Here is a 22,712-nt window from a genome sequence, read left to right on the forward strand (position 1 = left end):
CTGGCCGCTCTGCCTATTCCACAATTTGGCTCTCAGGACTTTTGCGCAGCTTGGGTCCTGAGTGGTCAGGGCCGGCGTGGGCACTCTTCATGAGTGAGGCGGGCGTGTCGGCGTGCCAGAGAAAGCCAAAGGCCAGCCCAGCATGGCATTCATCTCCAGTGAGGAGACCAGGCTGCGTGCAGAGCCTCGCTCGGCATCCTCAGGGTGGCAGAAGCAAAAGCGAGCACCACAGGACGGTGGTGACAGAACTGCTTCCTCCATGAGCAAGGACGGCGCTGGGGGGGAGGTGACTCCTGCCGTGGGCTTCTCATGAGTGGGCCCCTCCCCCGGCCCCCACCAGGAGGGGCCGGCAAGGGAGAGAGGAGGGCGTGAGGGCTGTGCCTGTCCCGTGCCCACGGGGACCTCCTGTTCTGAGGCAGGCTTGATTCTCGACAGTGGCCAGGCAAAGCCTTCGGTTTTCCTGGGGCAAAGCAATTTTGTCAGCTCTCCCAAGACATGGGGTGTGACTGCTGGGCAGCAGAGACCCTGAGATGAGAAAGGTCTTCTCAGTGTCCCAGCCCCAGGGTGCACCCAGCATCCGGAGAGCCCCGCACACACTTCTCCTTATTTTGTTTCTGGTGGGAGCGCACAGAACAAGGCCGGGCTGCCTGTGGCTGGAGGCTCCGCCAGCTCAGGCTGCTGGTGGAGACCAGGTTCTGCGGCTCAGGCCTGCGTAGCCCTGCGGCTGCCCTTTCTACCCAGCCTGATGATTCCTGAGGTCTGAAGGCTCACACGCTTCTTTTTAAGCACAACTCTTATGCTTCCTGGACAGAAAATGACTGGCCCTGGACTCTGGGTGATCTTGGTGGTGTGAGGCCAGAGGGCATGGGGAGGAGAGGCAGTGTGGGGAGGCCAGATGGATCCAGTCCTGATCCAGACCCCAGTCTGAAAGGGTCCTGCCGCAGACCTCTCACTGCCACACACTGTTTGTTCCAGATCATCGATAAGAGCAAAAGAGACCCCTCAGAAGAGATCGAGATCCTCCTGCGGTATGGTCAGCACCCGAACATCATCACCCTCAAAGACGTGAGTGGCCTCTGCTCTTCCTTTCTTCAGCTGATACAAAAGCCCCCTTTGCTCAGGGAAGGTCCACAGGTCTCCAGAGCTCACTGGGCCCAGGGCTGTCCCTCCCCAGCATCCCTAAGCACTCTGTGACTGGTCACCCTGACTCGCTGGACCTGCTTGCACCTCCTGAGAGTAGCTCCCCGCTCCTTCCAAATCACACGATGTGCGCGTGACAGAGATGATGCCCGCGAGAACCCAGCCCCAGGCCTGCGTCTGTCCTCGTGTCTCACTGCGACAGGAGGGGAGGAGGCCCAGGCATGGGCGGCCAGGTCCAGGCCCCATCAGAGCCTAGCTGTGCAGCTCTCCTGGCTTCTCTGGCTCCCTCCGTGAGGTGGTTCCTGGTCCCTTTCCCTGGCCAGCAGGGAGGGAGCAGGAACTGGCCACCAGGAGCCAGTCAGAAACCCCCGGAAGGCCCATGGCATGCAGGACCTGCTTGCTCTGTCACTCCTGGAAGGAAAGCATGGCTCCCACAGGCCTACCTGCCGACACCTGGCCTGGCCGCTGCAGTGAGGGGCAGGGGCGTCACCAGGGCTGCTTGGGGACGCAGGCCCCAGCACTCGGCCTTGCGTGCTGTGCCGCAGTCACACTCTCTGGGCATCAGCGTCACGGGAGGGTCCCGCCTCAGCCATGCCCGTCTGTCCCAGGTGCATCCCCTGCCTCGCTTGCTCCCACCCAGCTGGCGGTCAGGTTTCAAGCTGTTTTCTCCCGAGACCCGCCTGGTCTGGCTGGACACAGGCCACAGCCTGGCCCCCAGCTTGTCTCCTCTGCCCACGTCACCAGGGCTGCCCTCCCTGGGCTGGCCGTGAAAGAGTGATGGCCAGGCCGTGGGGGCTCTGTGCCCCTCCTCTGACCCCCAGGTCTATGACGACGGCAAGTGCGTGTACCTGGTGATGGAGCTGATGCGCGGCGGGGAGCTCCTGGACCGCATCCTCCGGCAGCGGTTCTTCTCGGAGCGGGAGGCCAGTGACGTGCTGTGCACCATCGCCAAGACCATGGACTACCTGCACTCCCAGGGGGTAAGGCCACAGGGCCTCTGGAGGGAGCTGGAGCCACTGGGAGTCCTAGCTGCCAGGCGGGGCTGTCCCTGAGCTCCTTGCAGGCCACTGCCCGCCTCCTGTCTGTGCCTCCACCAGGGCGTAGAGAGGAAGTGCCTTTTCCCTCCGCCCATGTGAGGTTCATTGGTGGAGGACATGTAACATAATGATGGAAGGCAGGTGAGCAAGAGGCAAGCAGGCATTTACTCAGGGCAGCAACTGGGCAGGTGGCCTGCCTTGGGGACTAGTGGAAGACGAGGGCCGGTTAGCACTGTCTTTTCTGTCCCAGGCTGATGAGATCTAGGTTAGGGTTTTTGAGGTGGTATACTCTGCCACCTTTCAAGGGTCTAAAATCATTTGTACCCCTAGTGTAACCAGGAGTTGAGTTAATAAATTAAATCTACGTCCAACGATTTTAGAAAAAACAAAAAGTTCCATGACCTTGATAAAAAGAAGTGTAGACTTTTTCTGACTTGCAGTACGTAAAGCCGAATCCATTACCGATGCAGAGGGCCTCCGGCAGATGGCAGTGCAGCTGGCCTTCAGGTGGCCCCCGCATGAGCCAGGTTGAGGGAGGCTCTGAAGTCCAGACCATGTCCTTTGCACAGACAAGGAGACCACGGCACAGGAAGGCTAAGGACCCCGCCCCTGGTCACAGGCTGGCTGCAGGCCATGCCCCAGCCTCCCAGGGAGGCAGCCAGATCACACCACCCTCCACGCCCACCCTGCATCTCCTTCCTTCCCAGCGTTTCTCATGATGCAGGCGGTTCTCACGTGGCCAGCTGTGTCTGCAAGGTCTAAACTTTCAAAACCTATTCATCTCTGAACTCATCCCAGCTACTGGGGAGCTTCACACTGAAGGATGACAAGCTCAAGACCAGCCTGGGAGACTTAGTGAGATGCTGTCTCAAAATAAAATTTCAAAGGGGCTGGGAATGTAGCCCAGTGGCAGAGCACTTGTCTAGCATGCAGGAGACCCTGGGCTCAATCACCAGCACCATTAAAAAAAAAAAAAAGAAAGAAAAAGAAAAGAAAGTAGTCCTCTCTGAACATCTGAACAAGATACTACTCTCCCAGGACCAGGACCACACGGTGGGTCCTTCTCACATGTCATCTTGCGTGGTCTGGAGGTGTTCAGCATGGCTTCCCCAACAGTCAGACTCCAGAGGCAACCTGTTTGGCTGAGGGTTTTGCAGATGCTCTTCTGTTTCATAAAACCATAATCTCACTCCCTTGCCCTTGGGAGTCTGTGAACCTGGCTTGATGGCCAGACTGTGTCCCTTTAATTTCCCTCATGGGTCTTCTCCCTGGGTTGTCTCCCTGGGACAATTGGGACATTCAGGCCCAAGCGAGGAAGGCACACGCCACATGTCCTCACAGTGGTCCTCTGTCTCCTTAGAAGACTTTGCTTTGTGCCCTAAACAGCTGCTCTGCTTTGAAGTAGGGCAACGCTGCCGCTGTGCAGCTGCCACTGCCCGTGGTCATGCTCCCAGCGCAGACACCACAGGCAGCACAAATGCACTTGCAGAGTATCTACATGGCCCTGAGTCCCAACCGTCATCACCGAGTCAGCACATCAGTGACAGTAGCCACTCACTGGTGCGCCCCAGCACCTGCTTACTGAATGAGTATGTCCTTAAAACATTTTTCTTCCTGTTAGTCAACCTCCCGGACAGGCCCTTTGGGTGGTGGCCCCACTGAGCCGTCCCCGGTGCTTGTTTATTTATTCTCTCATCCATTCCTTCATTATAAAAGCCAGTTGTGTGGGTGCTTGGTCTTGAGTGACCAGCATGAGGGAAAGGGAGACGGGGCCTTGAAGCCTGAGACTCTGGTTCCACAGCTGGTTCACCTGCAGCCACAGGACCTGCCCTGGGTGACCCTTCCCTGCAGGTGGACCCTCCTCTCTCCTGCTCACCCTGCCTCATGCTCCTGCCCTCCAGGTTGTTCACCGAGACCTGAAGCCAAGTAACATCCTGTACATGGACGAGTCTGGAAACCCTGAATCCATCCGAATCTGTGACTTTGGGTTTGCCAAGCAACTGCGAGCCGAGAATGGGCTGCTCATGACGCCCTGCTACACGGCGAACTTTGTGGCCCCCGAGGTAAGGCCCCACTGGGGAGAGACAAGCCCCTCGGCCCAAGGAGGTGCCCACCTCTCCCACCACCAAACCCCTGGAGGGCTGAGGTCTGGAGGTACCTCTGTGTGGTCTGCAGTGGCACCAGGAAGTGCCGGTGAGAACCTTCTGCAGAGAATCAAAGAGAACAGTGTCTTTGGCATCCACCAAGCTCGACAGTTACTATTACCGTTTTATTTTCTTGATTACAAAAGACTTCTAAATGGCAACATTTTCATGTAAAATGTGCAGGATTTGGATCAAATTTCATATTCATTACAGTGAGAACAAGAGCTCGTCACACAGCCAGGGCACAGCAGCGGGGACCGAGGCTCAGAGGTTCCATGAATCTCAGTTCTTGCCCCAGGGTTTTCCCTGATGGGAGCAGGTTAGCAGCCCCGGGTTTGAGAACACTGGGATCCCGCAGCAGATGCCCTGAAGGCTTGTCCACGTGCACAGGCCCCCTCTCCCTGCCCCTCACCACAGAGCATCTCAGCAAGGCCATCTTGTGGACACCCCTTTGCAAACTCACTGGGGCCAGTTCCACTGGTGTGTCCATGAAGACCACTCTGGTGAACAGAGGGACGGAGCCGCAGGGGTCGGGTGAAGGAACAGGAGGGTCGGAGACCAGGAGGGGCTCTAGACTCTGGATTCTCCCTTCTGAGTGGTCAAGGCGGCCCTGTGCGAGTGCTCGCGTGGCAGCAAGTCCCAGGGAAAGGCAGGCCTAGCGCCTGGTGGTGGCCAGCAGAGGAAGCCCACAGTCACAGCTCCGCGCCTCCGCCTCACCCAGTGCCAGGTTGAGATGCAGGTGGACGTGAGCTGGGATGGTGGGGCAGAGGGACAAGAGGCCACTGCGAGGTTCCCAGGAGCTCTCCAGGCTCTTTTCAAATGGCCTGGTTTTAAGCCTCCCTCAGTGCCTTCTCTCAGGGTTCACACTGATGGTCCTGTGCAAGGGGACAGCAGTTCCCGTCAGCCATTATCAGTTCTTGTTGGAATGAGCTCTTGGCACAAAGAGATTAGCAAGAGAAAAGCAAACGGGTCTTGGTGGTCACTCACGAGGGAGGTGCTCAGGCCGCGGGTGGTGCTGAGAGCTGCCTGGGGCTCTGGCTTCTGAAGCATCTTCCACCCAGAGCAGGGCCTTCTTAGGAAGGCGACAGGATGGAGGGGCTCGGAGCCCCTGGGCAGCCAGCGAGAGGAGGAGAGCACAGCAGAAGCTGGCCATTGGCGATGCTGGCCTGTCGTGCTGTGCACGAAGCCAGGGATGTTTTGTCTCCGTGAACCTATGACACCTTTCAGGCACATTGAGGGAGGACAGAGCTCTCCTGCACTGACTTCTTGCTCTCAGCTCCACAGCCTCGGGCCAGCCAGTGAGGCACGTTCTGGTGTCCAAGGCCTCAGGTTTATTGACTAGAGAATGCTGTATGGTTATGTGACTTGACCTTTTCTACAATGCACCTCTGATACCTTTTACTCCTTCTTACCATATGGACAGGGTGCATACCGCTAGCCAGCTTCCTAGGTGCAGGGACAGGCACACTCCATGTGCTCAGTGACTTGAAGGCCACTGGGCCCGTGGATCACGAGGCTGGCTCGCCCCAGAGCTTTCAGTTCAGTTAGTGTGTGTGATGAGCCTGCCACGTCGTGGGCACAGCTCACAGGACAAGGAGGCACAGACGCAAGGCAACTCCTGCCCTCATCTCAGGGGAAGCTGAAGGAAGCTCCTGCCCCACATTTAAGGCTGATCCAGCAACCTATGTCATCCTCAAGCACCCCTGACACTTCCTTCAACCTTATTCAACTGTAGAAGAATCAGAGGATCACGCTCTGTGGGGGTCTGGGAACCTAGGCCACCTTGGAGACCCCTCAGGACCTCTGGCTACATACCCACCAGAAGTGAAGGTATCGTCCACTTCTGTTCATAGCAGCATTACCACGGTAGCCAAAAAGTGAAAGCAACGCGAGGGTGCATCAGCAGCGGGTTTGTAGACAGCGTGTTTGTGCACACAACGGAATGTTACTCAAAACAAGGGAGTCCGGGCACGTGCCACGCGGATGAGCCTTGAGGCATCGGACGAGTGGAATAAGCCAGGCACGAACAGACAGACACTGCCGTTCCACTTGCCCCAGGCCCTGAGAGCGGGGCTTCCCAGAGGCAGGAGGCAGGATGTCAGGGACCTGGTGGTGTCTCAGACAGTGTCAGCTGGGAAGGTGAGACATTCCGAGGGTGGCCAGAGGTGACGGCTGCCCGCCTCTGGGCGTGTGCTCAGTGCCAGGGAGCTGCACACTTAAAATGCTCGAGAGGGCGGATTTTAAAACAAGTCTCCTGCCTTTAATGGAAGTGCCACCTTGGTCTGTCCTCGCACACAGGGTGTCTGTGCCCTGGGGAGCAGGACTGGAGGTGCAGAACTGCTCTGCTTTCCCCACCTGCCCCCTGTGGCCCCTGGTAGACATGCTGTGCGCTGCAGCTGCCTGTTCAAGCACCTCCTGTTGTCCCCGCCTAGGTCCTCAAGCGGCAAGGCTATGATGCAGCATGTGACGTCTGGAGTCTGGGGATCCTGTTGTACACCATGCTCGCAGGGTAAGGTGGCCTCAAGGGTGTCATTGCAGGAGGCAGAGGCCTCAGTGGTGGGTACCCCTGCTGGCACATGTGGGGGCAGATGGCTGCCGTGCATAGGCAACACTTCTAGGCTTGGGGTGAACGCTCGCAGACACGGTGCCCCACTGAAGAGCAAGAATAAGAAATGCAACCTTGCATTTTCCTCAAAATCAGCCTGTCGAAACACCCAGCCTCCTGCCCACTAGTCCACATTCTCTGTGCTTCACTTGCTTGCTTGAAAGGAGCCACATCCGTACCTTTGAAACATCCTCCTGAGCCAGAGGCGTCTGCAGAGACTTCCGGGTCAAGTGGCCTCTTTGAAGGTGCCTGCCAGTTAGTGGCTCTCGTGGCTGCCAGGCATGTACGGGCCAGTCCCATAGGGACAAGACACGTGGCCTTATAGCAAGAGACTGTGTCTGCCCCCTGGAGAGGTCCCCTTCACTCACCCAAGTCCTGGGCTAAGCCCCACCCCTGTAAGTGAGGAGAGGACCCTAGAGGCTTCCTCTGGCCAGGAAGGACCAGCATCCTGCGTGATCCACTGGTCCAGCATTTGCCCGGCCTGGACCCCTCCTGCCTCTGTGGTGAATGCCCTCACAGGTGAATGCCCGTCGTAGGTGTGGCATCCACTAGGAGGACAGGGCTCTGTCGTCCAGGTTGGCAGAGGAGCATGGAGCTCCTGCTGACGTATGGCTCACTCTGCCGTCCTCCAACACTCCACCACCAACCACGACAGTGCTGGGAATCACGCGCTCCCCCTCTGGGAAAGCACAGGTTGCCAAGCCTGGCTCACGTGAGGGGGACGGAAGTCTCCCACACTGGTCGCATGGGAAGGTCTGCTCCTGGCACGTCGTGTGCCTGTGGCTCTGACCACCACCATTCCCACCAGTGTATTGGTTTACCCATTTTGCAACCGAGGCTCCAAGAGTTGATTTGTCTAGGAACCCAGAGATGGTAACAGGTCAGCCCTGGGTCTCTCAGAACTTATGCCTTGGCTTAAGAAACCACGTCCCCAGCAAAACCCCACATGGACTGTGTGGGGACAGTCATGTTTGGAGGCGTGAATCTGGGGCTTAGAAAATACCAGAGGGAAAAAAACAGTCGTCCCTTTTAACAATAAAGTGTCATGTTTATGTGGATTATGAAGTGGACAGGCATTCCCATGAATTCACCCCTTACACAGGTTCACCCCTTTTGCAAATGGACCAGATGACACTCCAGAGGAGATTCTGGCAAGGATTGGCAGTGGGAAGTACGCCCTCTCAGGTGGAAACTGGGACTCGATATCCGATGCAGCAAAAGTGAGTGCACTCCAGTGTCCCTACCTCCCAGCGTGGAGGCTCCACAGCCAGCAGACTGCGTGCAAGGAAGCTGGGGAGGCCTTCCACATAAGAGTGCAGGTGGGGTACAGCTATTGTTTCTCTGGTTGCACACGAAGTAGAGTCACACCATTTACATAATCTTACATGAACATCGGGTGATTCTGTTTGTCCCCATTCTGTTATCTTTCCTTCCCCCACCCTCTCCCCACCCCTCATTTTCCTCTATAGAATCCATCCTCCTTCCTTCTTGCCTCCCTCCCACCCCCATTATGTATCATCACGTATCAGACAAATCACTCCACCTTTGGTTTTTTGGAATTGGCTTATCTCACTAGTAACAAAAACACATGGCATTGGCACCAAAAATAGGTAGACCAATGGTACAGAATAGAGGACACAGACAAACCCACATAAAACAGTTTTCTCATCCTAGACAAAGGTGCCAGAAACATACAGTAGAGAAAAGAGCCCCTTCAACAAATGGTGCTGGGAAAGCTGGAATCCATATGCAGCACAATGAAACTAAACCCCTGTCTCAACCTGCACAAAACTCAACTCACAATGGATCAGGGACCTAGAAATCAGACCAGATCCTGCACCGTATAGAAGAAAAAGTAGGCCTGAATCTCCATCATGTCGGCCTAGGACCAGACTTCCTCAACACGACTCCCAAAGCACAAGAAATGAAGGCAGCGACCAATAATAGGAAGATATTCTCACAGGGTTTTTAAACCTCATAGCTTAAATAATCTAATGGTGGAGGATATGGGGCAGGATATAATTGAGGTGATGGTGGTGGAGTTCTGTGGAGGTGATGGTAGTGGAGGCCCTGTGGAGGTGACGGTAGAGGATGGAGAGGAGGTGTTGGGGAGGTGGTGGTGGAGGGACACCAGCTGGCATTTAGTGAGGACTTCTCACTTGAGGAGGCAGTGAGGTCCGAGTTACGCAACATGAAAGGCACTGGGCTCCTCTGCGGAAGGGCACTGGTAGTGCATAAATTTCTCCCTCGCGATTATGTCCGCAAGTTCTGCTGAACAGCCCCGCTTCACAGTAGACGTACACCCTGATTCCTTGTGTTCTGTGGCGAATGAGGTGTGGATGCTGACGGAAGGAGAGTGGAGAGAGCGCAGACCCTTGTCTGCTCCTCCCTGCCTTCAGTACCTCCATCTGCAGAGCAGGGAGGTGAGGTCTGCCTTGGTGGGGAGAGGCCGTCACAGAGCAGGTGCATCCAGCATGCAGACATGCGGGACCTGCGTGCGAGGCAGGCGAGAGCTGCGCTGGCGTGTGGCGCTGTGGGAGCAGCGCCTGCTGTCTTCAGATGCCGTGGGGGCTGCACTGCCTTGCGGTCTAACAGGATCACCTTGACTGGACGCGGGTCTGCCCGCACAGGGGCAGCTGCCCCCTGACCCGGGGCGCAGAGGCTGCCCAGAACCACCCGGGCTTCGCCCTCAGCACGGAGGGCACTGCTGGGTGCGTCCTGACCAGCCCCACACCTCCCTCACTCTGCCCTGCCGACCCCAACAGGACGTGGTGTCCAGGATGCTCCACGTGGACCCGCAGCAGCGCCTGACGGCAGTGCAGGTGCTGAAACACCCATGGATCGTCAACAGGGAGCTCCTGTCCCAGAACCAGCTGAGCAGGCAGGACGTGCACCTGGTGAAGGTACCAGCCTGCAGTGGGTACGGACGGGGGGCACGGGAAACCCAGAGTGGGTCTGACGCCTCACGGTTCACCTGAGGCACCCCAGGTGCCAGTCACCAGTTGCAGGCACAAGTAGGTGTCCCCAGGGTGTGACTCCCACAGGGTCCGTCTCACACACATGCAGTCACAGGGCTCGAGTTTGCATTAGAATGTCTGCAGGTGGGGGGGGGGGGTGCTTAATGGCTATAGGGCCCCAAGTTCCAGACTCTCAGTGCTAGACCAGGGGTCTGCAGAGGTCTGCAGAGGTCCCCACCATTGTAGCAACTGACACGGAGCAGGTGCCTCTCTTGGGCAGTCCTGTCTCTGGCCAGGGACCTCTTCTGAGAAATATGCACAGACCTAGCCCTGCAGGACTTGATTGTCCCTTGGAGTGGTGCTTTCCGGAGCCACCCGTGAATCCGAGCTGGCTCAGGATGAGCCAATCATCCCTACTAGTCCACACCACCCCAGAGGGAGAGAACGTGAGCTCTGCGGGGCCTGGCATTGGCCGGGTCCCCAGCACAGCCCTGTCAGTGAGGAGGGGATCATGTGACCTCCTCCAGGGCGCCACGTAATTCTTAATACCCCGAGCGTAAGCAGCACGCGGAGGGGCTGTGGGCTGGCGGCTGGGCGCGGCAGAACCAGGCCCCTCGTGTGGCCACTTGCGTACTGGCGCTTCAGGAGCTCACTGCCTGGTCCTCCCGCAGTGCCGACCTTGCCTGGGTCTCTGCGCTCTCTGGGTCCCATGGTGCCATGCTCAGCGCTGCCCTCCCCTCCGTCTTGCAGGGTGCCATGGCAGCCACCTACTTTGCTCTGAACAGGACGCCTCAGGCCCCACGGCTGGAGCCCGTGCTGTCGTCTGGCCTTGCCCAGCGTAGAGGCATGAAGAGACTTACATCCACCAGGTTGTAGCGGTGGCCGGACGCCGCCCCACCTGCCTGCCCAGCGTCCTCTCAGGCCTGCAGACGCCGCCGCAGGGCCCCGCTCGTGGCACCTGGAGGGACCACACACCCAACATGAAGGCAGAGCTGGCCTTCGCTGTTTCTGTGTTCCTTTTCAACCCAGAGAGGGTCCCGACCCAGTGACTTCTCAGAGCCGCGCCACAGGGACCTTGCAACCCGCTCTCCTTCACTCCCAAGCGAAACCAAATGAATGCAGGTCACCTCACATTGCCACGCTGGAGCCCGGGTCCTCGGAGCCTCAGGGGCTTTTCCTACCATGGCTTATGTCTATAGGGAGACGTCCTGTCCAGTCTAAGCCAGGGATGTGGTCAGACTCCTGGCACAGGTGTCCCGTCATTACAGAGGAGGGCTGCAGAGTGGTCCAGCCGATGCCTGGGTTGGCACTGGGGCATCCGGGTTAGATGCCTGGTCCCTGCATAGCTGTCCAAAGAACTGTCCCTCATGCCCTCTGGCTCCTGAGTAAGGTGCGGGGTGGTCTCCTTGCCTCCACTGCTGCCTCGATGGGAGCAGAGAGCCCACCCAGGGGTCAGACAGCAGGTCTTTGCTTCCAGAGCCCCAGTTCAGAAGGGTGCAGAGAGAATGCCCGCAAGGAGTAGGGTGGCACTCCCGTTGCCCCGCAGTGGCCGCCTCGAGCACACTACCCCCCACCGGCCTCTGGTCTGGGAAGCCTCCTCTGGAGGGCACCAGCTCTGGTCTGGCCAGACACTGTAGCCCACACACGCCCACCCAAGGTGGAGGGTCTGCTGTGTTCGCTCTCCAGAGAACTGCAGAGTTGAGGAGTGGACTGTTCTGACTTCCTGCTTCCTCAGGCCTTCTGAAGAGGGCAGGCAGGCAGGGTCCACCCAGAGCGGAGGGCCCATGTCACCACCAGGAGGGAGGCTGTGTGGAGCTGTGGTTTTGTGCTGTGTTTTGTGCTTCTGTTACATAGCTCTGTTTTTAAATCCACACTTCAGTGATGTTCAGTGTCCCCTGGTGAGGTGTGTGCCCTGGAGTGGCCATGGGGCAGGGCAGGCCCAGCCGTGTACCCATTGTGGAGTAAAACAGAGTGAGACCCTTCCTGGCAGCAGGCCCAGGCCCAGCCAGCCTCCAGGAGTGACTCCTGTGTTCCCCGAGTCCAGGGATGCCCCAGCCTGCCACCTGGGCTGGAGGGCCTCTCCCTCCACCCAGCCCAGGACCCCAGCAGGCTCCCCCTAGGACCATGGATGCTCCATTGTTTCTCTTTCCTCTGTCTCACTCACCCTAGGACCCAGCTTCCCGCTCCCCAACCAAGTGCTGCATCTGGAGAATACTCCGTAGCTTGGTCTAATTGTTTTCAGGCCTTAAAATATAAACTTGTTCCACAAGATTTATTCCATGAGGCTTTTTCTTTTCTTCAGAGAACCACAAAAAGGTGGGGTATAGATCACGTTCTGCTCTCGCAGTGCTATCAGCCATTCCTTGCGTTTTCTCAGTTCAGAATGCTTTTCCCAAGGCTAAATTAACATCCCTGATCATTTTGGATTTGGGCTCTGAATTATTTCATTTCTTATCAGAAACCTGGGGAAAAGTGGATAGCCTTTCAAAGTCCCAGATTTGATCCTAGAAATGAGCAGAAGGCATTTGAACCTTCTGCCTGCTCCATGGGCACAAGCTGCCTGAGCCTCTGGCCTGGGTTGGTGGGTTTGCTTCCAGCTCCTGAGTTCCGCGGAGGGAGAGGAAGGGACAGTGGTAAGACGCATCCCCAAGGAAGTGGGCGGGCCCGTCCCGCATGGGCTCACGTGGCCGCACAGTGCCCGTTACATGCCTTACATTCTGAGCCATGAGCATGCCAAAGGGATAAGGAGGTGTCACACCAAATTCTGTGCTTGACGTGAGTGAACGCATGTGACAGTGGATGTCCACGCAGCCCTGCCGAGTCTGTGGAACACCTTGACCTTCCCAGAACAAAATGGCACTCGAAGTCCATCCACAGAAAGTCAGTCCAAAGAAGTCACGTGGACAGCTTTCAACTCAACTTGAAAGGGTGGTTTCCTAGTGGCGGGGGTGTGTGATACAGGTGTCACTGGACCTGCCAGTGGACGGAAGGCTCCGATGATCTGCACAAATGACATGCTCCCCAGGGGCTCGGCAGCCCTTGCTTCCATGCAGAGCAGGCAGTCCCTCTGGACAGCGACCACCACACTCTGCCCTGAGCAGCTTCCTTACCCAGGCCTCCAGGGCCCGCCTGGCAGTCCCCGAGGGAAGAGTGCCCGGTGCACCTGCAGAGTCAGCGTGGAGGACCAAGGACTCACCCAGGTCAGGCCCGTGCGTGACTTTTCACTACGCTGCGTGTGGATGCTTGGAAGGCTGGTCGGATTTTCGAGGGACGATGGCCTCTGACATCAGCCGGTACTGTTCTGGGTGGCGACACTTCTGGGTGTGCTGAGATGTTCGTCCTGGCGCCTGCGCTCTCCGTTCCACTCCACTTGCTTCATTGCCCCTTGCCTCTCCTAAAGTCATCAGTGTGCTGGGACAGAGGACACTGTAGGTCCCAGGGTGGGGCAGGGGAGGGGACTCCACACATTGTCCTGGTCATCCTGTGGATGACTCCTCCACTGGCTCCTCCGGCTCGGCACGTTGTTTACAAGCTCAGCGGTCATGTTTACAGATCGTTTTCATGTCAGCGCATTGTATTTGCATTTGAGACAGCAGCCACTGTACAGGTATTTATTATGCTTTCTAGGATTTCGGAATAGACTTTTTTGAATAAACATTGGTTTTATGAAGTGTGATGTTTTTCCTGCAGAGCAAGGACCTTTGGACCTTCTGTGTAGTTACTGATAACAGTTCCACAGATGAACTCCTTCCTCCGGGTCCCCTCCCACTGTGTCCACCTCACTGCACCTTGTGGAGGTGGGCAGGTCCCCACTGCTCCAGACAGTGAGCCTGTGTGTGCGTGCATGAGTGTGTGCAAGCATGAGTGTGTGTGTGCAGAGGAACTGCTCCTGAGTACATCTGTACATGTGTGAGCTGAGCCTGTCTGTGGGAGTGCTGGCACGTGTGGGTGTTCCTGCATGTTTGAGCGTGTGTGCATTTCAGTGTCTGCAGCATGCACAGCCTGTGTTGGGTTGGCAGTGTCCGTGGGAGACAGTGCACAACAAAACAGATGACCCAGGGTGGCTTCTGGGGACAGTCCTCTTGTGTCTCACCACCTGGACTTTCAGTCCTGTCCTTTCTAAAACAGGAAGGAAAACATCTACACTGTTGGTGTGTGGCTCTCTACCTGAATTCCCCTTCCCGCTTGGTGAATTCCTGGCTAGTACCTGTCAACAGGAACATACTTGTGACATTCAAGCTGCTATCATAAACACCCCATGTGCTAGTCCCCCCAGTAACGTGGGGACTCTTCCTGGACCCCACCAGACTTCTGAGCAGACAGGAGCATTGGAAAGTCTGCAGGAATGTCAGAACGAACAACAGATGCACAAGAAATCCTGCCACACCCGGAGCACTCACGAAATGCAACCCAAATGCAAAGCGTGAGTTGAAAATGTCCACTCCACTCTCTATAGAGCAAGCCCCTCAGTCCTGTGACACTGAACAAGAAGCCCCAGACAGGTCTCCCAGGGCTAACGCAGATCTGGTTCCGCCTGGGTCCTGGGAGAAACTGTTTTCTCACCTCCAGCTTCTAGACACCCTGGCGTTCCTGGCACCTCCTTCTGACTCTCTGAGGGCAGGATAACCCTTCACACTAAATTTTTTATAGACTATACCAAATTTATGCTTATTGCGAACAAGCAAATGAAAAAGAGAAAAAAGAAAGTGATCAGAAAAGCACAACATATAAGGCTGAGAATTGTAAAACATCTCACAGTGCCCTCACGGCAGCACGGCTGGTTTAAGGACCCTGCCTGCTGCAGCGGCCAGAATGCTCCCTATATGAAGATCATCTGGTCAGCAACCTAGATTCCCTCCGCCACCCGGGCCCCCAGCACCGGCCCTGATGTGTGTGCTGGTTAGATGCTGACTCCGGGCAGCGCCGTCGCACCTGCTCCAGGGCAGACGGTCCAGGATGGCTCTGCTTCCAGCTTTTGATCTCTGTCTGGTCAGGACTGTGAGGTTTCTGGACTTTGCCCTACTTACAAGGTAACCAGTTAGCACACAGGTCTCATGGATGCTGGATGAAGACCCACAGTCCACACAGCGAGCAGTATGAGCCCCGCATGCTCCTGGGCCCCGGAAGGTGATGGAGAATGGGCAGGGCAGATTGAATTGGGTCACTGCCAGGGACCCCAATCTAGGAGACCCCACCGTTCACGGAGGGCTGCACACAGACCCACCTGCTGTTTGCCCGGGGGGGGGGGGGGGAAGGGGGGTGCTGCCTTTGTCACATGGCGGAACACGCCTGCCCTGCGCCTGGAGGGAGAAGGTGCTCTGTCCCCTGCTGCCCACTCTAGAGGCGTCCCCTGAGGGCGGCCCAGAAAGCAGCTGTGCTCAGGAATGCAAGAGACCCTGCAGATGTGCCGCCCAAACAGTAGGTGGCACGGGTCTGCCACTGGCGTCCCAAATGCTGAACTGAGTGTCGAGCGGCGTTGGCTGAGGCCTGCGGGAGGAAGGAGTGGCTCGTGCTGGGCCATTGCCTCTGCCTCGAGTGTGTCTGCTATGGGACTTCTTCCTCTTGGCACTGCTGGGGACCCAACTCAGGGCCTCCCACGTGCGCAGAGGTGGGATAGGGCCTGCAGTAGCCCTGCAGTGGCACCACCTGTTATCACAGCTACCCGGGGACCGTCAGCCCTGGAGTTCAAGACCAACCTGGGCAACGCGGCAAGACCCCATCTCAAGAAATAATAAACAAAAATCAAGGAATATTATCATATGACATCTGTCCAATTTGGCTATTGTCACTTTGCTCTCATGAGAAAAAGCATGAGATAAATAAGTGGCATAGGAACAACCTTCAGTATGCTCTTCTCACACCCAAGCTCAGCCAGAAGGCAGATGTTCTAGCAACAGCTCTGGCTTCACTGCCTGCAACATGGTTGGTCCCAGTCCACTTTATACAAGTGTGTTCCCCTGCATTGGCCCACAAGGGAGCAGGTACTGACCTTAGGTCACCCAAGTTCTGCTTTTGGATGCAGGATAGATAGTGGAATTGGAAACTTGGCCATGTGGAGTTGTGACAAAACCCACAGGCTTCCAAATTCCACTTCCTCATTTAAACCATGGCCTTGGGAACTTGGAGTCAGGGTGAGTATGCTGTCACGGGAAAAGAGCTTAAAAACGATCAAGCCCAGAATCAGCTCCTCACATGAATCTCACACACGTTTTCATTGCCTGAAATTCCCCTCACAACACAACTTCACCCTCATTACAAAATGCTCCCACCAAAATCTAGAAAGCCTCCAAAGAATTCCAAACTGCAAAGACCTTAATCAAAAAGAATTTGATAAGGACAGTAACCAAAGTGATTTCTAGATTCTCAAGAATAGTGATAAGATAGTGAATTTTGTCCTCACGACGCCCTGACTTTTTAGACCAAAGGCAGCCAGAGGTCAGGGACCCTCAGGGCGGCGCCGCGACAGAGCGGCAGTTCAAATCAGGCCCTGGCTCCAGCCCCCACGCACCCCGAACGCCAGTGATTCCAAACCACTTTCTCTCAGACAAGTTTCCCAAGACACGTGTGAAGCACAAAGCTGAGTTGGCCTGGGTGGTCTTCCCCGGCCCCTGGAGTCAACCCTCACATGCTAACCCTCTGCCAGGGGTGATGGGGTTCAGGACAGGCTCCCCAAGCACAGCCCCTTAGCTTTGGGAAACAGCAGAAGCGGGAAGGCCCCTCGCCTGCTCCCACCCTTGTTTTGGTGGCACCTCCTCCCTGCACCCAGAGGAGAGGCATGTCCTCTCTGAAGACCCAGCCACAGAGCGGAGGCCGAGCACAGGCCCTGTGCGTGTGCCGCTCACCCGTCTCACCGCGTGGGCTGCCCTCAGGCTCCCGCAATTCGGTCTGCCCTCCACTAAGCCTAAGGATGAATCAGGAGGTGGGCAGGGCACACCTATGCTCACTGCCGCTCTGGAGGCTGAGGTGGGGTGGGAGGGGTCGCTTGACCCAGGAGCTCAAAACCTGCACGGCAACATAGTGAGGGTCCATTTCCGAAAACGGAAACATCTTGGCTGGGCACAGCTCCACAGCAGAGCATGCCCGGCGTGCCTGAGGTCTGGCTTCAGCCCCAGTCCTGCAAAAACAAAAGCAACTCAGGCTCCTACTTTTTAGGTCTTTTGTTCCAAAGTTTCCTGTGTCAAATAAAATTGGCTTTATATTTTGAGATGGGGTCACTCTAAATTGCCCAGGCCTCCCGTACTCCTGCATGGGCCTCCTGAGTGACCAGGACTGCAGGTAAGCACCACCACACCCTGGGATCTTCTCTTGTAAATTTGGCTTCAATTCCCACCACAAGCCGAAACTACAAAAGGAACTGGGTGGCAGCATGGCCCCAGCCACAGAGCTCTGCTGCTAGGGAGGGTCAGGAGCTGCCCTGTGCCCTCCCAGGGTCCCATGGAAGGTGAGGAGAGTCAGACCTTTCAGCTACCATGGGTAGGATTGACCTGCTGTGGGACCATGTCTGAGAAGTGGGCGGGGCACCACTAAGATGCGAGTGAGGAACTGGCTGAGCTGTGGATGGGGCTGGGGTGATGGGCAGGGAGCAGCTACCCAGGGCTGAACACTGACTGTGGTCGCCTCTGGCCTGTTCCAGGGACCAGAGGGTTCTGAACCTTTGGCATCACGCACCTGCCAGGGCTGTGAGCAGATTTGCTTTAGGCAGAACTGCGGCTGTCAGGAGTCCCAGGGCTGCTTGGTAAACACAGGGTGTGACTTTGGGTATATATTTGTGACTGGCAGGTGGAGTTCGCTCTCTCTGCTTGCTGATCATCACGTGAGCTGCTTCGCTGCAGCACTCTCTTCTGCCATGATGTTCAGCCTCACCTTGAGCCCCAAGGAATGCAGCTGTCTGTGGACTGAAACCTGAAACTGTGAGCCCCCAAAATAACTTTTCCTCTACTATTATCCTTGTCAGGTCTTTTGGTTGCAGCAGAGGAAAAGTCTACTAAAGCAGCCTCCCAACCGGTCACAGCCATGCTTCCCCTCCACATCCGTCACCTTTGCAAAGCTGATTACAAATCCAGGGTCACACTCCCCAAATCCCTGTGGCTGGCAAAGGCACAGACTCACTATTAACTGTGATCACGTCTGAATTCCTTTTGCAAACCTGGTACTCGGTAGGGAGAAGCTTGATCTGGGAGGGGTTGGGGGGTGAGCCGCTGCCCAGGGCGGGCCCAGCTGCTTTCCAACCTGGCCTGCTATTGAGGCAAGGGATGGTTTTACCCTTAGTTATCCTAGTCTGCGAAAGCTGCCTGTTTTCCTGCAGAGATACCCTTTGGCAGGACTTCTGAGGTACAGCCCCAGACAACACTGAGGCATCTACCTATTTTACCTTCCGAACCCCCAGCAGGTCTGCATCCCAATCTTGGGCACGGGGTGATAACCTACTCAACCTCTTCTCTTTTCCCACCCACCTCTTTTAATTATTTTAATAGTGGGAACTTTCGACTCAGAAAGAGCAGAAGCCAAGCTCTCACCCTGGAAGGGCACTGAGGGATCAGCGGGAGCCGCCATTTGCCTGAGGCGGCTTCCTTAGCCAGACTCGCCCTCCCCTGGTCCCCAGCTCTTCAATCCGCACAGGTGGAGCACTGAAGAGGGTCGTGCGAGCTCCACGTCCGCTGCCACCAGGAAGGCGCTCTTCGGTCTCAACAGGGTCTGCTTGTCTTCAGGTGGGTGAAGTGGTCTTGTGCTCGCTGTGCCTGGTTGATCTCTTCTGCTCCCGAGAACAGCCTGGGTGCGGGCACTTGAGTTCTGCCCGCTCGCAGTTGTCACAATGTGACACCAGAGGGCGACAAATCTACATCTGTGAGCAGGTGCTTGTCAGGAAAGCCCTGGCCCAGCATCAGCTCTCTGATCTCGCTCCCAGAGCAAGAGCGGTGCCCAGATAGAGTCCCGGCAGAGAGTCCAGTCAGGATCCTGCCTCCGGCTCCTTGTGCAGCCTTGCACAAGGATGGCCAGTCCCAATTCTGAACAGAATCAGGAGTCTGTAATGGTCCGTATTGGGAAAGCGAAAGAGAATCATAAACCCACACACCAGCCAGGCACGGTGGCACTCATCTCAGCAGCTCGGGAGGCTGAGGCAGGAGGAGCAAGGTCAGCCTGATCAATTTAGCAAGACTCTGGCTCAATAAATAAATAAATACATAAAGGACTGTAGATGTAGCTCAGCGGTAGAGCCTCTGGGATAATCAATAATTAATAAATCATTGATAAAGCCACATACCACAAACCTACAGAGGTGAAAAACATCAAGATTATTTGAGTTTGGTTGGGTCGTGTGAACCCAACATATTACCCCCGGTTATCCCACGACAGGAGGGATTCAAAATGTCTTTAGTTGCCTCCTTTCGTCGGGCACACGAGTACTGCAATCCTTCTTCAGCAGTCTTCATGTGACGAGTCTACAGGAAACAACTTGAAAAGGGCTCTTCTGTGGCAGTGCTTGTGACCAAAGGCCCCGGTGACTCTAAGAGGAGCCCCTTGGGCCACCTGTCTGTCACGTGGCCCAGCACCTGTATTTTAAAGCATCTGTGTGATTGTGATCAGCCCTGCTGGAGAAGTGTCAGCTAGCACCACACGCTGCTCTGAGTTGGAAGGCTGAATGAAGTGTCATGCCTACTGTCCTCCCAGAACCTCCACCCGGCATGGCTGCACCTCGCCACGGCACCACCGTCCCTCACGCGGTGACTCGCTGACCCGTCTACCACCTTCCCCAGCTGCAGCTCCCAGTTCCCCACTCAGCAGAGACACTGTGAAATCTACATTTCCAAGCGACAAATCCAGAGGTCCTTAGGTCCACCCCAGTGCGCCACCAGCATCACGCCCGAAGGTGTCCTCCCACGGATCTGGGTCTGGCTCTCCTTCCATCCCCACCCATCTCTGCAGCTACAATAAGGACCGGTCCCCGGCTCGCCACAGGTCCTCTCTCATCGCACAGCGTGGCTCAGGTCTGTCCACTGTGCCCGCCTCACCTGGGTGGGTAACGACCTGCAGCAGCCCTCGTCCTCCAGGAGGAAGCCAGGGTCTTGGTCTCACACCTGGCACCCAGGACCTGGGCCGCTCTGGGTTTCCTTCGGTCACCCTGTGGGGACACCCCACCATGCACTTGGGCTCCAGCCGTCTGCTGTCCATGCAGCAGTCACGAGCCACCTTCGGCTGTTTACACCTAAATTGCTCAAATTAAAATTCGGATTTTAGTTTCATGGCCACACAGCCGCATTTTGAATGTTGGTAGGTCAGCTGCAGAACTTTCAGAGAGCAGAGACTCGGCCTGGAAGCTGCAGGGCCAGGACCAGCATCACCAAGCTGCTGCCCAGAGAGCCGGGCACCACCTGTAGCACACAGCTCTCAGCGGCACACAGCGGTCTGCACTTGCAGCAAAGCATCTCCTGGATGTGGCTGCTGCCTCACCTCCCAGCGTCCCTCAGGGAAGCCCAGGCCACCAGGAAGCTGGTGCCTCAAGAAAGTCTGAGGAATTAGAGTCCAGCTTTCCGGCATCTAGAGTCAGAAGAGCCCAGCACAGTCCAGCTGCAGCCTTCAGAGCTGCTCACTGCCCCCTTCCGCACTTAACCTCCAAGGCTGGACAGCAGCAGCAACTCCAGGGCCGTCCTAACACAGCTTGGCCACTCTTCCTCCATAGTGAGGGCCCCCCCATCCCAAGGGAGGCCCAGCACCGTGCCAGCCTCCCCACAGCTCTGGGGACCTCACCCTTCTGGATCAGTTCAGGCCAACTGTGAGGAAAACCACTGGCGACATGAATGACGCCCCGGATAGTAGAGTCGGGAGAGAGGGAGAAGCACACTGGTCAAGATAGGACGGGAGAAAGGCCTGACGGCAGCTGTTCTGTGTTCAGTCTTGTCCCTGCCTCATTCCAAAATTGTTCTCCTGTTGCGGTCCTAAGCCCAGGACCCTGGAACATGACAGATTTGGAGATGGGGTCTTTACTGAGGTCATGGAGTGAAGAGATGATTTGGGTGGTGGGCAGTACCCTCATCAGAGAGGAAAATTTGGACACAGACACAGATGGTGCAGGGAGGACGAGGTGAAGAAGCCGCCATCTGCAAGCCAAGGCCTCAGGAGAAGCCTGTCCTGCTGACTCCTTGATCTTGGTCTTCTGGCCTCCAGGACTGGGAAAGAATGTGGTTTGCTATTGAAGTCACCAGTTTGTGGCACTTTGTTAGGACAACCCTAGAAGGTAGGGAAGCTGTTGTAGCTGCCAAGCAGGTCCCAGAGCTTGGTGCCATTCCTAACTGACCCATGCAGGGTCCCGTGTTCCTTTCTCCTGTCTAGCACTTGAGCACTTGGGAACTGTTAGTTTCTGTTTACTGTAACAAAATGCCTGAAACAATAGACTGTAAAAGAGGAAAGGTTTGTTTTGGCTCATGGAATGAAGGGCTCAGTCTATGACTGATAGGCCCTGTTGCTTTGGGCCTGTGGCAGCACAGTCCATGATGGTGGGTGGGTGTGACCAAGAAGGCTGCTCACCGCAGAACTTGAAAGATGGGAAAAGGAGGCCAGGGTCCACAACCCGCCCCGCTTCCAGGGCATGCCTCGAGTGAGTCGAAGACCTCCCACTGGCCCCAACTCTTACAGGCTCCACCGCCTCCTAGTAGCACCCAGCTGGGACAAAGTCTTTAACATGTGGGTCACTGGAGGACATGCCAGATCCAAACGGCAGGAGGAAGCTCCGTCCTACTCCACGCGGCTCTCTAATGGAGCGCCTGTTCCCTTGGCGGCATCGCTGCTTCTCCCCTGATCATTTTACCACTGGGCATGGCAGTCAGGGGGCCAGGAAGCAGCTCCCACCTACCCCTGCTGTGCAGGAGCCCAGAGGGCAGGTCACCCAGTGTGGAGTGCACACTGTGCAAAGCTGTCTGCAGTTCAGGATTGAGTGTGCACTACTGCTCCTCTGGGCAGAGAGGACCCCTTCCTCCTGAGGCCACAAGGAGAGTTCAGGCAGAAGGACGACATGGGGCCTGGGCAGCTGCTCACGCTGTCCACCTGTGCTTGGGGACCCACCCAGCCACGTCTCAGATATCCACTTCCACTCCTGAGGCCCCTACTGGGCACACCCAGCTCTGTGGCTGCCTGGATGATCGCACTGTTTTGTGCTGTCAGATTATGTGGGGTCCCACACCAGGTTCTTGGAGTCTACCAGGGACCCAGGAGAGATCTAGAAGTATTTCTCAAAAGGAAAATGGTCATTTGCTGAAAGGGACATGACTTTCCGAAACCTCAGGAGCTGCCACCGGGGCTCCTGCTCAGGGCCTGGCTGTGGCCTCCCGCACGGCCATCCGGGTGATGCTCTGGGCACCTCTGTCTTGCCAGCCAGTCCTGCTCAGGCTCACTTTGCTCCGTCTCTCGCTGCAGCGCTGACTGGATCCTGACACCAATTTCTTCGCTGCCCCTTAAACCACCTGGCCCTGCCTGTCCCACATCTCCACCGGGCCACAGCCCTCCCGGCCTCGGAGTGTGGCGCACTCCAGATCCAGGGCTCACTTCCTCCCGGAAGCTTCCTGATTTCCTGTCCACAGGGCAAGCCCCACTCCACCCAAGCTCGCTCGCTCTCTGTACTCGCCTCCCTCTCGCCCTGAGCACAGCCACTGCATCCGCTCATCCCCTCCCTGTGGGAATGTGAGCGCAGCAGAAACCTACCTGGCCGGGCCTACCTGACCCGGGCACCTCCTGGCACTGGATAGGCACCCAGTGCCCCTCACGGACAGAGGAAGAAGGAATGATGGAACGTGAGCGATGAAGCTAACGGACCCGGCTGCCAGCCCCACAGACCTGA

At 56.6% G+C, this 22,712-nt stretch overlaps 1 protein-coding gene and 1 long non-coding RNA gene across 3 annotated transcripts in view; one reads left to right on the top strand and one right to left on the bottom strand.

Moving 5' to 3' along the window:
- Positions 1 to 12,153, top strand: part of RPS6KA2 (ribosomal protein S6 kinase A2) — a 192,314-nt gene extending 180,161 nt beyond the window's left edge. For both annotated transcript variants that reach the window (XM_079148246.1, XM_079148245.1), the window contains exons 15-21: positions 976 to 1,065; positions 1,962 to 2,120; positions 4,079 to 4,240; positions 6,754 to 6,830; positions 8,029 to 8,146; positions 9,692 to 9,829; positions 10,634 to 12,153. In XM_079148246.1, the coding sequence (XP_079004372.1) occupies positions 976 to 1,065; positions 1,962 to 2,120; positions 4,079 to 4,240; positions 6,754 to 6,830; positions 8,029 to 8,146; positions 9,692 to 9,829; positions 10,634 to 10,759 (870 nt within the window). In that variant the 3' untranslated portion in view covers positions 10,760 to 12,153. The remainder of the gene's footprint in view (positions 1 to 975; positions 1,066 to 1,961; positions 2,121 to 4,078; positions 4,241 to 6,753; positions 6,831 to 8,028; positions 8,147 to 9,691; positions 9,830 to 10,633) is intronic.
- Positions 11,117 to 22,712, bottom strand: part of LOC306666280 — a 45,865-nt gene continuing 34,269 nt past the window's right edge. Inside the window, exon 2 of the long non-coding RNA XR_013765259.1 lies at positions 11,117 to 12,984. This is a non-coding gene — a long non-coding RNA (uncharacterized lncRNA). The remainder of the gene's footprint in view (positions 12,985 to 22,712) is intronic.

The sequence above is a fragment of the Sciurus vulgaris genome (genome assembly GCF_902686455.1).
Source record: "Sciurus vulgaris genome assembly, chromosome: 7".
NCBI classification, from domain to species: domain Eukaryota; kingdom Metazoa; phylum Chordata; class Mammalia; order Rodentia; family Sciuridae; genus Sciurus; species Sciurus vulgaris.